The following is a 14982-nucleotide window of genomic DNA, read 5'->3' on the forward strand; positions in this document are numbered from 1 at the left end:
GTATAAACTTGTTTATCTATTTTATATATACCATTCAGTATCTGTAAATCTTGAACTCCCAGATTATCCCCTCCCACCTGCCTCCCCCCGGCAACCACAAATCTGTGTTCTATGTCTGTGAATCTGCTTCTGTTTTATATATAAGTTCATTTGTCTTTTTTTTTTTCAAGATTCCGTATATGAGTGATATCATATGGTATTTTTCTTTCTTTCTGGCTTACTTCACTTAGAATGACATTCTCCAGGACCATCCATGTTGCTGCAAATGGCATTCTTTTTAGCATTTTTTATGGCTGAGTAGTATTCCATTGTATAAATATACCACTACTTCTTTATCCAGTCATCTGTTGATGGACAATTAGATTAGAGTAATTTTCTATACAGTTGACCCTTGAACAACATAAGTTTGAACTGCATGACTCTGCTTATACACAGATTTCAATGAATTCATAGTAAGTATATGGAAATATTTTTGGAGATTTGCGACAATTTGAAAAAATTCACAGATGAACTTCATAGCCTAGAAATATTGAAAAAATTAAGAGAAAGGTATATCATGAATGATTAAAATATATGTAGATACTAGTCAATTTTATCATTCACTACCATAAAATCCATACAAATCTATAGTAAAGAGTTAAATTTTATCAAAATGTATGCAAACACAGATTGTACATGGTTCCATTCAGAGTCGAGAGAAATGTAAACAAAGGTAAAGATGCAGTATTAAATCATAATTGCATAAAATTAACTGTAGTACATACTGTTCAACTATAATAATTCCATAGCCATCTGCTGTTGGCTGTTGTGAGTTCAAGTGTAGTGAGTATCCGCTTAAAATGCTGTGACCCTGATCACCTCTGCATGAGCAGTTTATCTCTCCAGTGAGTTGTGCATGGCAATAGAATGTTCTCACATATTTTGCATCGTGTTTAGTGCAATACCATTAACCTTGAGCAATGCTGTGGACCCACAAGGTGCCACTAGTGATGCTGGAAGTGCTCCCGAGAAGCAGAGTCATGACATGACAAGGACAAGTTGAATTGCTTGTTATGTAACGTAGATTGAGGTCTGCAGCTGAAGATGCCGCCGTTTGAGGATGGAGGAATCCAGCCATTATAAAAAAAAAAAAAGAAAAGAAAATGTATGAAGCCATTGCTGCGGCTGCACACACTTGCACGAAAACCTTGCACTTTTAATCTCGCGTCGAAAACGCAGCCTTAATGTGAATGCAGGGTTGCTATCAGAAAGACACACGTGTGGACTCCAATATACTCCCAAGAAAAAGCGAGGTCATTATTTGACAACTTAAAGCAAAAAGAAGATGAGGAATCCAAAGCTGGAGAATTTAATGCCATCAAAGGATGATTTGGTAATTTTAGAAAGAGGTTTGGCTTAAGAAATGTCACGATAACAGGAAAAACAGCTTCTGCTGACCAAGAGGCAGGAGACAAGGTCCCCAGACACCATTAAGAAAGTCACTGAAGAGAAAGGATATCTGCCTGAAAAGGTTTTTTTAATGCAAACAAAGTGCCCTGTTCTGGGAAAAACAAAATGCCACAAAGGACATTTGTTAGTAAGAAAGAGAAACCAGCACGAGGATTTAAGACAGGAAGCGACAGGCTAACTCTTTGGCTTCGTGCAAATGCAGTCGGGTTTATGGTCAGGACTGCCCTCATCCATAAAGCTGCTAACCCCCGAAGCCTTGAAGGGAGAAGATAAACACCAGCTGCCAGTCTTATGGTTGGGCAACAAGAAGCCTTTTTCTGGACTGGCTTCATCAGTGCTCTGTCCCTGAAGTCAGGAAGCTCCTTGCCAGTAGGGGACTGCCTTTTAAAGCTCTTTTAATATTAGACAGTGCCCTTGGCCACCCAGAACCCCATGAGTTCAACACCGAAGGGGTCGGAGTGGTCTGCCTGCCCCCAAACACAGTGTCTCTGATTCAGTCTCTAGATCAGGGGTCAGAGGACCTTGAAGGCTCATTACACATGGTAGGGATTGGAAGGGATTGCTAATGCTGTGGAGGAGAATCCTGGTAGACAGAACATCATGGAAGACTGAAGGGATTATGCCATTGATGACGCCGTTGTTACTAGAAAAGCCCTGAAAGCCATCAAGCCCCAAACGGTAAATTCCTGCTGGAGAAAACTGTTACCAGATGTTGTGCGTGACTTCACAGGATTCACGACGGAACCAGTCAAGGAAATCATGAAAGTGACTGTGAATATGGCCAAAATAAAGGAAGGGGTGTGAAGTTTCAAGATACGAATCTTGGAGAAATTTAAGAGCTAATAGACACCACGCCAGAGGAATTAACAGATGAGTGCTTCCAAACCAGCGCCAGATGATGAGGAAGAAGATGTGGAGGGAGCAGTGCCAGTAACAGACTGACATTAGACAGTCTGGTAGAAGGGTTCTAAATATTCAAGTCTGCTTCTGACTTCTTTTATGACACGGATCCTTCTGTGATACAGGCACTGAAACTAAAGCAAACAGTGGAAAAACAACGTACCATAGAGAAACATTTTTGGAGAAACAAGCAAAAAAAAAGTCAGAAGAAAGTAAGATGAATATTTGCAAAGCTACATGGAGTGTGCCTGTCTCCCTGTCTCCCCTTCCACCCCCTCCACCTCGTCTGTCTCTAGCACCCACTCCTTCTCCTCCTCCCCCTCCACCTCCTCAACTTGAAGACGGCGAGGATGAAGACCTTTATGATGACCCACTTCTACTTAATGAATAGCGAAGAGTCACCATGCCGGACAGTTAGTAACCTTATCTGCTGCGTATTATGGGCGTGTCTTCATGTACATCGAATAGCTGCATGGGGCTTTTTGTGGCAGCATCGTTGTCATCAACATCCTGTAGAACATTGTGTCCAAGACCCGTGATGAAGTCGGTGTAAGCATATCCTTACGGAGGCACAGGGTGAGTGATACTTACATGAAATTCATCCTGTTAGCTTTCTTACTGTTTTACAACTTTGCTTTCAAAGAATTACATTACCCTACAGTACATCTCTGTCTCTCGTAATTGGAGAAACCGTATCAGCCAATCATCACAGGTGAGTGGTTTTTAAAAAATTTAACGTGTTTCCCGGACTGTCTTATAAAATGCCCGTAGTACTGTGTGCCCTAAAAATTTGATAATGATGCATTCTTCAGTGTGTAGGCTGGGCTCCCGTGATGCAATCCTGCCCGTTACCCTGGGCCTCCATAAAGCAGTCATGTAGCTGCTGCTTTATTATCAGTGTGTGAATCATTATACCTATAAATAAACATGAATTTCTTTTTCACATTATCTTTTCATTTTTGCTGTCTAGTGTTAGTAATACATGTAACATCTGCAGTGTTTAGATCATAGAAGACAATACTGACGTAGGTCCTGACAGACCTTGTAAACAAATCATGTAAACTCACAGCATTGATATATACAGTGGAGTACTATAAATGTTTTTTCTCTTTCTTATGATTTGCTTAATACATTTTCTTTTCTCTCGCTTACCTTATTGTAAGAATACAGTATACATATAACCTGCAAAATGTGTGTTAATTGACAGTTTATGTTATTGGTAAGGTTTCCAGTTAACAGGAGGCTACTGGTAGTTGAGTTTTAGGGGAGTCAAAAGTTATCCTTGAATTTTTGACTGCACAAGGGGTCCACGCTCTTAACCCCCACGTTGTTCAGGTCAGCTGTGTTCTGTTTGATTATAGTCTTCATTCTTGCTGAGTCTTTCTCTGAGGCACTGTTGGCAGCTCCGAGGGCCCCAGAGGAGGCTGCAGACATAAGGACAGTTAGGGACCTGCAGTCAGATGGACGTGCCCCGCTGCACCACTTTGGGCTATCGAGTGAGGGTGGAGTACACACCTTGCAAGACGGTCGTGAGGATTAAATAAGATATTGTCTCTGTAAAGTCTTTATTCCATGTCTGGCATGTAGCAGATGTGCAGATAGAGGTGGCTGAGATTGAATTCCAGACCCTTCATGCTCACGATCACACAAGCTGACCAGAATGTAGAAATGAGATACACTGGATGCTCACTTGAGGACATCCAACCCGCCAATCAGATTTAAAGGAGGAGGTTTATCAAATAAGGATACATTCGAATCCCTGATGTTCTTACTTTTGGATTACTTTGTTGTACTCAACTCTGGGAGCCGAGTTTGTTAGCATTTTGATCGAAAGGCCCACTGAAGACACATCTCACGGTGGGAACAAGTAGGGAATTCTAATTGCGTCATGTTGCGTTTACTTGGGCAGGAGTGTAGGCACTTTTCTGAAGCAGCTCTACTTTATTATCTTACAGACAAATCCAAAGCAGATGGCAGAGTTGCTGTGGTGGCCAAGAAAAGGGTAAGATCGTGCTTTATTGAAAAGGTATACAGACTTCAAATTCAGTTTGATTAATACTGTGTTTAAAAGAAAATTAAATTAATATTTAAAACCAAAGTGATACATCAATTTTTTCTTGCAAATGTTAGTGTGGTTGACACTAGAAATGTAATATTTATGGTTACTTACATCACTGTTACAGAATTATCAGATATCAGAACAGCAGAAAATTTGAACTTAACAAATAAATAGTTGTTTTCATTTGAATTACATTTCATGTACATATTTTCATATAGTAAAATGTTTTGTATACTGTGTTATTGTAATGTGGGCAAACAATCTTCATGGAAAATTCAAATAATTAAAAGTCACAGCTTAGTATGGACTTCAGTGTAATGTTAAACATCAGACATTTGTATGACTCTTTCATGAAAATTTATAAAGTCAATAGCATTTTAAAGAGATGCTTAAAATTTAACATGTCATTCCATATATTGTATGCAGAGAGACGTTTCACTGTACTTACCGTCAAAACCGTGATTGGGATAAGATGAACCTTGACGGTTTTCTCAAGTGACAATATTCCTAACAGGACACCACTGAAAAGGGAAGGAGTCAGTGCTTAAAACAAATTCTTCTGGACAGATGCTATACTGGTGTCATAAGAAGAAGAATCGTGGGAGAAAGGGAGGCCTGTCCTGTGGCTCTTCCTGTGCTGAGGGGCGGGGTGGGGCTGGAGTGGGCCCACGGAAGGGCGAGTGGGATGTGGGCATTGAGGAAAAGGATGCTGAGTGTGGACCAGCAGGTGAACAGGCAGCGAGCTGAGCATCGTTTCGTGTTCTGCATGTGTGTATTTTGTGAGTCCTTTAAAAATCAGATTTTGTTTTCTCCTTTTACTTTTGGCCTCTAAAAGGAATCGGGACTTTTCTCTGGCTGTGTTGATGCACCTTTGCAGAGAGGAATTCAGTAGCATAGAAGACAAGGTTGCCCTTTAAACAAGGAAGGGGATAGGACTTGTGCGTTTGTCTGACGATCTAGGCAGGAGTGCGTGAAGCAGTGCAGGGCTGTCAGTGTGGATGGAATTGTTTATTTCAGTCTCTGCAAAAGGATATTTAGCATAAAAATTATGACGATGGTAACTAACATTTCTATGTGTCGCTTTATTTTTACTAGTGATTTTCAGCAAAGGCAGTGCCATCTCTAGGACAGTGATGTTCACAGTGTGGCCCCTGGACCAGAGCTGGTCTGTAAACTGTTGGTCTGCAGTGAGATAAGAGCAGAAACTGAGAGGAACCACTCAGAAATTGGGCTGCTAATTTGGCAGAGTCGTTCTTGTCCACTGAGTGTAATAAAATGAAACATATATTTTGTATGTCTTTGTTTTTTATTTCATTTTTTTCTAGTAACTTTTTTTTTTAATAAAAGAGTATAGATCTTGGACAGCTTGGAGGGTGGGTAACTGGTCCTTTACCCCAGATACTGTGAGAGACACTGCCCTATGAGTTGTTCTAGGAATTTGTGGAAGCGTTTTGGGGTAAGGTAATTTGGGGGAATATGGGCATTTTATTGGACAGAAGCTAAGGACACTAGATGTCTTGCAGTGCATGGAACAGGACTGAATAACGAAAAATGTCCAACATTTGTCCTTTTGAATGTCCTGCTGGATTCAACAAACTACAAATACAATCATATAGTGATTTAATATTAAAAAAAACTGAACTATATAATACATTAGGCAAAAAGCCAAGGAATTTAGAAGACTTATTATGGAGAAGACAGCTGAAATGGAATAAACATACTGTTCTTGAAATTATTGAATAATTTACTTATTTTCTACTCAATACATTGTACCATTTTCAACCATATATTTAGCTGTTAGAAGTGCAATTACTGAGAAACCAAGGAAAACATTTACAAATACATAAAAGGAAATTTGAGATGCCTTTTAATAGTCTTAAAATAAAATATTATTAATTTAACAGACACATGGAATATATTGATTGCATTGAATTTTTAAAGATAAACATTTAGAAATATTTTATAGTATTGCTACCCTTTATATTTTTAAAATATTTTAGGATGATGATAAGAAATCTATGTTAAAAACATTACATATTGAAATTATTTTTGGATAGCCTGTTATTTTCCTGTCTTACTCTGATACTGTCCTCGAAAGTCTATCTTAAAATTCCTTACTGTTGCTTCTTTTCCACATTGTTGCTTCTTTTTCCAATTTATCAAGATACTCTTCCTCACCTGTTGGAAGTTATGGTCAAGTCCTTTTCACGTACTGGAGACTGAGTGTACGCACCGATATGTTGTATGATTTCAAGAAAGGAGCTGTATTTTTCTGTGAATTTTGTTAGCCAGTCACCCCACAGTCAAATCCGAGTCATAGCACAGAGAATTATTTCTCCCTCCTGGGAGTTACTTTGCCAAGCTCATTTGGGAGAATATCATTCTCATTTTCTACATTCAGTCTGTAATTTACCTTGGAATATTATTTCTTCCATTTAAGATTAATCTCTTCTCTCTCAACATACACCAGTGCCTGACCTTTTACTAGACGTGTGTCTCTTCTCGTGTCCGCCACTGCTTCCGCTGGTACTTGGTCCCACAGATCCTGTGCAGCATGACTTTGACCCTCCTGGCTCACTTATATCGTGACCGGGATGACTGACACTTATCTGATGGCTCGTGTCCTCAAATGGAGCTGCTCCCAAGCATATACATATAAAAATCCATGCTGGGGGAGGGTATAGCTCAGTGGTGGAGCGCATGCCTAGCAGGCGCAAGGTCCTGGGTTCTGTCCTGAGTACCGCCATTAAAGAATTACAGAAATAAACCTAATCCCCCCCCAAATAAAAAAAAAAAACCAAAAAAGGTCATTTTATTTATTTTAAGTATATTTTCTTTTACTTCTTTTTTATATGACTCTTACAGTTTTTTGAAATTATTCATGCAACCAGATGTATTAATTAGAATAAAGACTACGATCATAGAACAGGGAGACACCAAACTGCAGTGTGTCAGACGAGATGGAAGTTCATCTCTTCATCACATGCATGACCGAAGGTGGGCAAGCAATCCAGGGTGGGAGGAGGCCTTGCCCCACAAGATCATCCAGAGTCCCAAGTTCCTCTGTCTTACTGTTATGCCAGCCCCTAGGGTGTGGTCCTCTCCTGTAAGGTCAGAACTTGACTTCATCTGCACATCCGCCTTCTGGCCCATGGGAAGCAGTAACTGCGGATGAGCTGCTGAATGAGAAAGCACGAAGCCGCTCATTCCATTGGCCAAGTTTAGTAACGTGGCCAGACCCGGGAGCAAAGGGAAGGAGCAGAACGCAGCTGCTCAGCGGGCCAGGGCGCAGGGAAGGTTTTCAAAGAGGTTGCTGATAAGAGGGCTGAGGGCTGAGGCTTTGCTCAAAGGAGGAAGCTCCGGAGCCTGGATCCTCGGTTACAGTTAGTGCTCTAAGAGCTTCATTTCAAGTTAGGGAACAATAAGTTTCAAAGTATTTGTTACAAAAGGGGGTCATTAAGTGTGATATGACTGAGAAGCACTAACATACCGCCTCTCTGACCCCGACAATACCAGTGGGAAACGGATTACCATAGTAGTTCTCACAAGGACACCGCCCCAGACATACCCAGTGACAGAGTGGGTGTCAGAGCCAGGTGGGTGTGCTGTTCTGCTGGTCCACATCCCACAGCTCCCTTTGACAGTTCTCTGGCTTTCCAAGTCACTTCTTTGAGGTACAAAATCACTTTCTTGTATCTTTTTTTAGTATCTAAATCACTTTGTATATTTGACTCTTAAATAATCTTGAACTTCATGCTTATGAATGGGCACAGTCTTAGCTTTAAAACAATACTTCATTTGTATGGTACTTTCAGATTACTGAGCATTTCCACAAGCATCGTCTTTCTCTTCAGACCCTTGGGAGGGAAGCAGAGTAAACATTTTCATCACCGTCTTACAAAGGAGATCATTTATGTTTAGAGAAGTTGCCAGAGCCACACTGCGCTCCTTCGGTACTTTTATTTAATCTGAATTAGTTTTCCTTGGTTCCTGTTAAAATATTAGGGAGCTAGCCCCATTAGAGTTTGAGTGAGTTGAGCTTAAGAAGGTAGCTTTTATTTTTCTGTTGATTTTGGATCTGTGGATACTGAACACAGTATTTTTTAAAGACAGAAGTATTTTATATAAAACACTATTGCTGGACCAAAACAAGCTCTTGGTATGAAAGAAAAAGATAATAATATTAGTGTGATGTATGAAATGTCTGCTAAGTGCTGGGCATTATGCGTAAGTTATTTTCACTCCCACAACATTCAAGAGATATTCATTATCATCTCTGGTTCACGAATAAAGCAAGTAAGTGTAGGGAAGTTCACCCCTGCCCAAAACACAGTGTAATGATGGATGGTGAAGAAGTGTAATTGCCTCCACACCCTTTCACCCTGGGCTGCAAATCTTAATAGTCCATATTTTATTTATGTATATAAATACTTACTTATTTATGTAAACACATTTGTGTAGGCACATGTATAAATGTTTTGTGATTGTTGTGTTTTTACAACAATGAGATCTTATTATGTACGTTATTCTATAGATTTGACTCCATAGACTAACAGATACAGATCTGTTGTTAACCTTTTGCATAGCATCCCGTAGCAGACAGATCACAGTTAAAGTCAGCCAGTGCTGTATTGATGAGCAAGTTGCAGGTGTGGTTTGGTACGGCTACAGGAAGTGCTTTAGCGAACATCCTTGTACAAATGTCCTTAAATACTGATGTCATTATTTTATAGGATAGACTTGCAAAGTGAAATTGTAGATCGAAGCTAGCCCCAGTGTCACCTGCCTCCCTTGAGTGGTGGGAGGACCCTGGGGAATAAGTTGTTAAAGTTATGCGTCCGTCTTTGCCGAATTGTAGTAGCAGTTGCTGCCACCTCTTTGAACCAAGACGTAAGAGTGTTGCCGCCTTGGACACCTTCCCTTAGTGCCTACCAAGAACGGGCTTCCAGGGTCAAGTGTGAATGCTCTTTGTCAAGCCTGTGCCACTCCGGTGGCCACACTCTTTGACCCCTTCAGCTGCGTGGCTACCCGTTGAGAGAGGTGAATAGTCCAGGTGTCCCCACCTGGCCACTCTGACAGCAGTGACAGCAGTCGGGAGGAAGGAGACTTGAGTAAGTCACACTAACCTCCCTGAGTCCCACCTGATGAAAAGAAGAGGAAGATGTAGGGCACATCTAAGTCTCTTCCTGCTCTAATATTCCGTGAAGTGTAGAACGTTTACGACAGTAAGTACTTTCAGAATGTCAGAGGATTTGTGCAGACCAGAGTAAATCTCCAAGTCCAATGGCTCTGGAAATAGAGAAATAGAAATAAGTAAATAAAGTATAAGACAGTAGCGTCTCAGGAGGACAGGCGGAGGAGCTAACGGTGTTGCCCGTTACAGATTCTGGGAAATGTTATACATAGATTCAGGAAACAGCATCGCATGGTGGAAAGAGTACAGGCTTAAGAATGAGTCAGATCTGACTTCAAGAGCCAGTTCTGTTACCTGGTTGTGACTTCAGGCAAGTTTGCACCTCATTGACCTAATGTCTGAGTTGACAACAATAGTAATTACTTGCCTGATTGCTGTAAAGGTTAGGATGAAAAGCAGTGATACTACATGTAGTTACTGGGTTTCCAAGGTGCTTATTTAATAAATGCTGATACTTTTCTCCCTAACTTCTCCTTAGAAAGAAGTAGAAAGTAAGGATTTAAGAATATTTAAAATTCTCAGACATATAATAGTATCTTACTTCTATTAGATAAAGATTATTTATGTCTTTTTTTTTAATGTAGGTCCCACATTTTAATCATGATTCAATTTTTTTGAAAGTAATATAATAACATTATATTTGGAGGATAAATTTTAAAAATCATCCAAAATCCATCACCTTAATTAAACCAATTTTTATTAATTGAATGTATTGGCTTTAGTCATTTCTGTATACATGTCTATTTGTATACTTTAAATCATTGAGTAATATGCCATTAGTGTTTTCATTTATATATCACAAACCTTTTCCATGTCTTGTGATTTTTATAACTTTTAAGAGTTTTTTTTAAAAGTAAAGAAGTAGCATTGTGAGAAAAAAAATTAAAGCTACAAGTCCTTTCCCAGCTGTAATTTCAGCCCTAAAAGAAAAAAGTTAATATTTTTATGTATTTTTTTCTGTGTGTATAAATATATGTATTATATGTACAAATGTTTATGAATAGACAAAGTATAACATTTATAAGTACATATACTTTATTAACATAAGTGGAATGAATTAAACTCCACTGTTTTCACTCAGTAATACATTGTGGACATCTTTCCAAGTCAGAGACCCACCAGTATCTTAAGAGTCTGCATGGCGCTTTTTATGGAAGTGTCTTAATTTCCTGAGCAATCTCCTGGACATTCAGGTTGGCTTTAGGTTTACAAAACTACAAGATGCAGCAGCAGCATTGTACAGAAATCTCTTCAAACATTTGTGAAGTATTTCTACAGGAAAAATGACTAGAAGTGGGCTTACTTCAAAGAATAGATGCATTTTTTAAAATAGACTTTATTCTTTTAGAGCAGTTTCAGGTTTACAGCAGAATTGAGCAGAAAATACCGAGTTCCCATGTAGCCCTGCCCACCCACACATCCCTCATCAGTGAGGCATATTTGGTACAATCGGTGAACCAACATGGGCACATTATTACCAGCCAAAGCCCATAGTTTACATTAGATGCATTTTAAATTATGCCAAATTGCTGAACACCTTCCATTAAAAAAAAAATCCCCCACATTATTGTACCAATGGCAGTCCCAATTAGTATAAGGGAATGTCCAGACCGCCTTGGCTGGCTATTTCTAGACACTAACAGTCTTTGTTTCTGTATAATTTGTCTTATTTTCCTTTAATTATGAAACAAATACATGCTAGGGAAAAAAAATTAAGGAATTCAAAAGCATGTGAGCTGGAAAGTGCGAGCCATTTTCCCTCCCCATTTATTGCCCCACATCCAACATTTTACTGTTTCACAGTCTAGAAATAAGGATCCTTGTGGAAACATTTTTGCACATTTGTGCACAAATTTTAGCAAAATAATTCCTATAAGTGGATTTGCTGGGGGATAGTGTGTAAGCATTTCAATTTGTTCCCATACAAGGAAAGACTGAGAAATTGCTGCAGATTGAAGGAGACTAAGGAGGCATAGTAACTAAATGTCACATGAAATCCTAGTTTGGATCCTGAAACAGAAAAAGAACATCAGTGGGAAAAACTGGTGACTCTGAATTAGGTGTTTAGTTAATAGTTTTGTAGCAGTGTTAATTTCCTGGCTTCATCAACGCATAAGATATTAACATTAGGGGAGGCTGGGTGAAGGATACATAGGGGTTCTCTTGTGCTATTTATGCAACTTTCTGTAAATCTAAAATTATTTCAAAATAAAAATTAAAAATTTGAGTTAAGTATCGCCAAATTGCACTGCAAAACAGTTATACCTGAATACACCTACCAGTGTTTTTCCCACTCCCCTGCCAGCTTTAGAGATCACCGATCTTTACGTATCTGCCAATATTTGAAAGGAGAAAAATGCACCATTTTTATTTTAATTTGCTGGTATTTATTCTTTTACTTTAATGAGCAGAGCATTATTTATACATTTATTGGACATATTTCTTCTGAAAACTGCCTATGCGTACACTTGCTCATTTCTTCCATGGGCTTTTTTTTACTTTGATTGATTTGTAGATACTGTCTTTCATTATTGATTGTTAATACTTTGTTTGTTTTTTAGAACTCTTTTTTTTTTTTTGGTAGGGGGAGGTAATTAGGTTTATTTATTTGTTTATTAATAGAGGTACTGGGGATTGAACCCAGGACCTCATGCATGCTAAGCACATGCTCTGCCACTGAGCTATATCCTCCCTATAATACTTTGTTAACATGTTTTCAGTTTTCCTTTTCAGTTTTTTTTTTTGTAGTTCTTTTGGTGTAGTTGTATATAGTAAAATATTTTCTCTCAGGGCTCTAGGGCTTTTGAGACATGCTTTAAAAGACTGCTCTGTCGTGAAAACAAGAGTATGTTATGATTCATGTAACCTTTCTCCTGCGCTACTGGTAATACTTCGGTGAGAACCTTCATGAGTACGGCTTCCTCTTCCATCACGCGTGTTGGGCCGTTTCCTTAGGACAGTTTTCCCTGCAGAAGGATTCCTGGGGAAGGGATAGGAACCTGTTACCACGTTGTCAGGCTCTCTCCAGCAGTGCATGCAAATAACCACCATCATTGACAGGAATAATAAAGAGGTTGTTACCAGTTTACTTTGCTGCTGCTGTTGGTTTAATCGCGTTTCTTTGACTTTCGGTAGATTGTCTGTGTCTGGGCTCGTAATGTTTTCTTACACATTTGTATGAACTCCTTATATACTCATAATGAAAATATTAATTTTGTCATAGTTTCTGTTATGCTTTTCCCAGTATGTTATGTGCTTTTCCATTTTTTTCCCCCTGGAAATACAGAAGTTATATATTGGTATGTGGTCAAGTCTACATTTGCGCTCTGCATTTATTTTGTTGCTTATAATGGTACAGACTTGATAAATAATGGTGCAGTGGTGTGAGTACGAATGAGGAAGCGTAGAGAGCCCTGGTCTGTCACCCGCCAGTGCTGTGACCTTCAGTTTAGCTGCTTAACTCTTGAGCTCTCGATCTCCTCTCAAATGGGAAGAATGAACATATGACAAAATGAAACTTGCTCTGACAGCGTGTGTAACACACATCTCACGGTGCTGGAACGTAGGAAGTAGCTTCATAATCGTTAGCTGTTATTACAGAAGCGTGGATTGATTTTTACATGTGGTCCAAAGACAGAGCGCAAAAAATTGCATGCAACCTTCCAATGGTAAGAGTCAGGACATGCCACCCCAGAATGTGGCACCCTGCTGTAGTGAATATTTCAAGCTGAAGGAATTTGTGAAACAGTGCAGGGAGGACTTTCTGACCTTCCCCTGAAGCAGGTCATAAGAACCTCACGTGGGAGGTGTCATCCGTATACACAGAGACAAGGAGCATCCTTGAATCCAAAGACAGGAGGACACAGAGAGGAATGTGAAAGGTCAGGCCTTACCGTCCCCTGCAGTCTGCTACGCTCAGCTCGTACCCTTTCCTGTCCGTCCCATTTCCCCACGACTTTCCACTCTTCCTCAGACCTCAAAGCTCTCAGCTTTCACTGCTTCTTCGAGTCTTCCTTTCCTTATGAAGGCCTCCCTGTCACATAAAACTTAGATAAATTTGAATGCTGTTCTCTTTCGAATCTGTCTTTCGTTACAGGGGCCCCAACTGAGAACTTAGAAGGGTAGAGGCAAAAGATACTTTTTCCCCCCTACACTAACAGCTTGTCCCAATACCATTTATTGACCAATAAATAATTTTCCCTTCTTTACTCTTTTTCTTTTGTTATCATCTTTATAATACATAATATGCCTTCTTCATAATATAATATATGGCATTTTACATGTCAAAACATCTATTTCCATATCTATCCATGTATCTAAGTCTTTTTTTCTTAGTTGAAGTGTAGTCAGTTTGCAGTGTTGTGTTAACTTCTGGTGTACCTGTATCTAATCTTAAAATGACTTCCGAATTGCTTTAATTACTGTCTCTCTGTCTTTTCTTTAATGTGTGCATTAGTGATCCTTCATTACTCTGCTTTTTCAAAAATTGTTTTCACAGTTCTTGTCTTTTTACTTTTTCAGATTGTATGTATATATATATATATATATATATATATATATATATATATATGTATTTTCTATATATTATGATGTCTTAACATAAAAAAAAACCTTTTTGGCTGGGAAGGGCCTGCCCCCTCCCAAGGCTGGCTAATGCTTGGAGGTGGCTCAGGGTACATGTTTCATGTGCAGCACCCAACTCCAAACCCACACCCCTCAACTACCTTCTTATCAAATTCTCAAATCCCAAGCCGGTATTTCCCCTGCCCTAAGTCAGCCCAGGGCCGGGTTCCAGCCAACCAGAGACCACCCTCTTGAGCAAAGCCTTACAGAATTATTCACGGTAGCCAGTCTTAAAACTGTTTACCTACCCTACCTTACCTTTCCCGTGGAAACCCCAATAAAGGCACAAATTAAATAGTTTTAACAACACACAGATGAACTTAAGAAATATTTAGTCAAGTCCCAAGAAAAATTCTGTTGACACGATGATTGGTATTGTAGAAAATCTGTGTACTAATTTGGAGAGAAATTATGCGTTCATAATACTAAGTGCACCCATGTAGAAGCAGAAATTGTCTCTTCATCACTTTTCTTTAATTTTTTCCATGTAGAGTTTTACCTATTAAGGCTATCCCACTGTCCCACATATTTGTTACTAATTGGAAAAGGTTTTTTTTTTTAAATTTTTTCTAAATCTTTTGGCTTATACAAAGGAAGTATGCATGTATGGGTAACTTTTTTCTAACAATTTATTTTTCTTAATACCAAGAGTTTAACTTAAACCACCTTGATAGACAAAAATAATGACCACTGTCTTGATTTGTACAAGTATGTATGAGGAATTTAAGCTATTATATTTTCTAATGAAAAAAAATTT

The 14982-nt window shown here is 39.1% G+C and overlaps 1 protein-coding gene across 5 annotated transcripts in view; it reads left to right on the forward strand.

Moving 5' to 3' along the window:
* Nucleotides 1-14982, forward strand: part of ZCWPW2 (zinc finger CW-type and PWWP domain containing 2) — a 114329-nt gene that overhangs the window by 80706 nt on the left and 18641 nt on the right. For 4 of the 5 annotated variants that reach the window (XM_072940898.1, XM_072940896.1, XM_072940900.1 and 1 more), the window contains one exon: nt 4305-4375. In XM_072940898.1, the coding sequence (XP_072796999.1) occupies nt 4305-4375 (71 nt within the window). The remainder of the gene's footprint in view (nt 1-4304; nt 4376-14982) is intronic. The other variant, XM_031672673.2, reaches the window with a different exon arrangement.

This window comes from Vicugna pacos, chromosome 17 (assembly GCF_048564905.1).
Source record: "Vicugna pacos chromosome 17, VicPac4, whole genome shotgun sequence".
Classification (NCBI taxonomy): Eukaryota; Metazoa; Chordata; class Mammalia; order Artiodactyla; family Camelidae; genus Vicugna; species Vicugna pacos.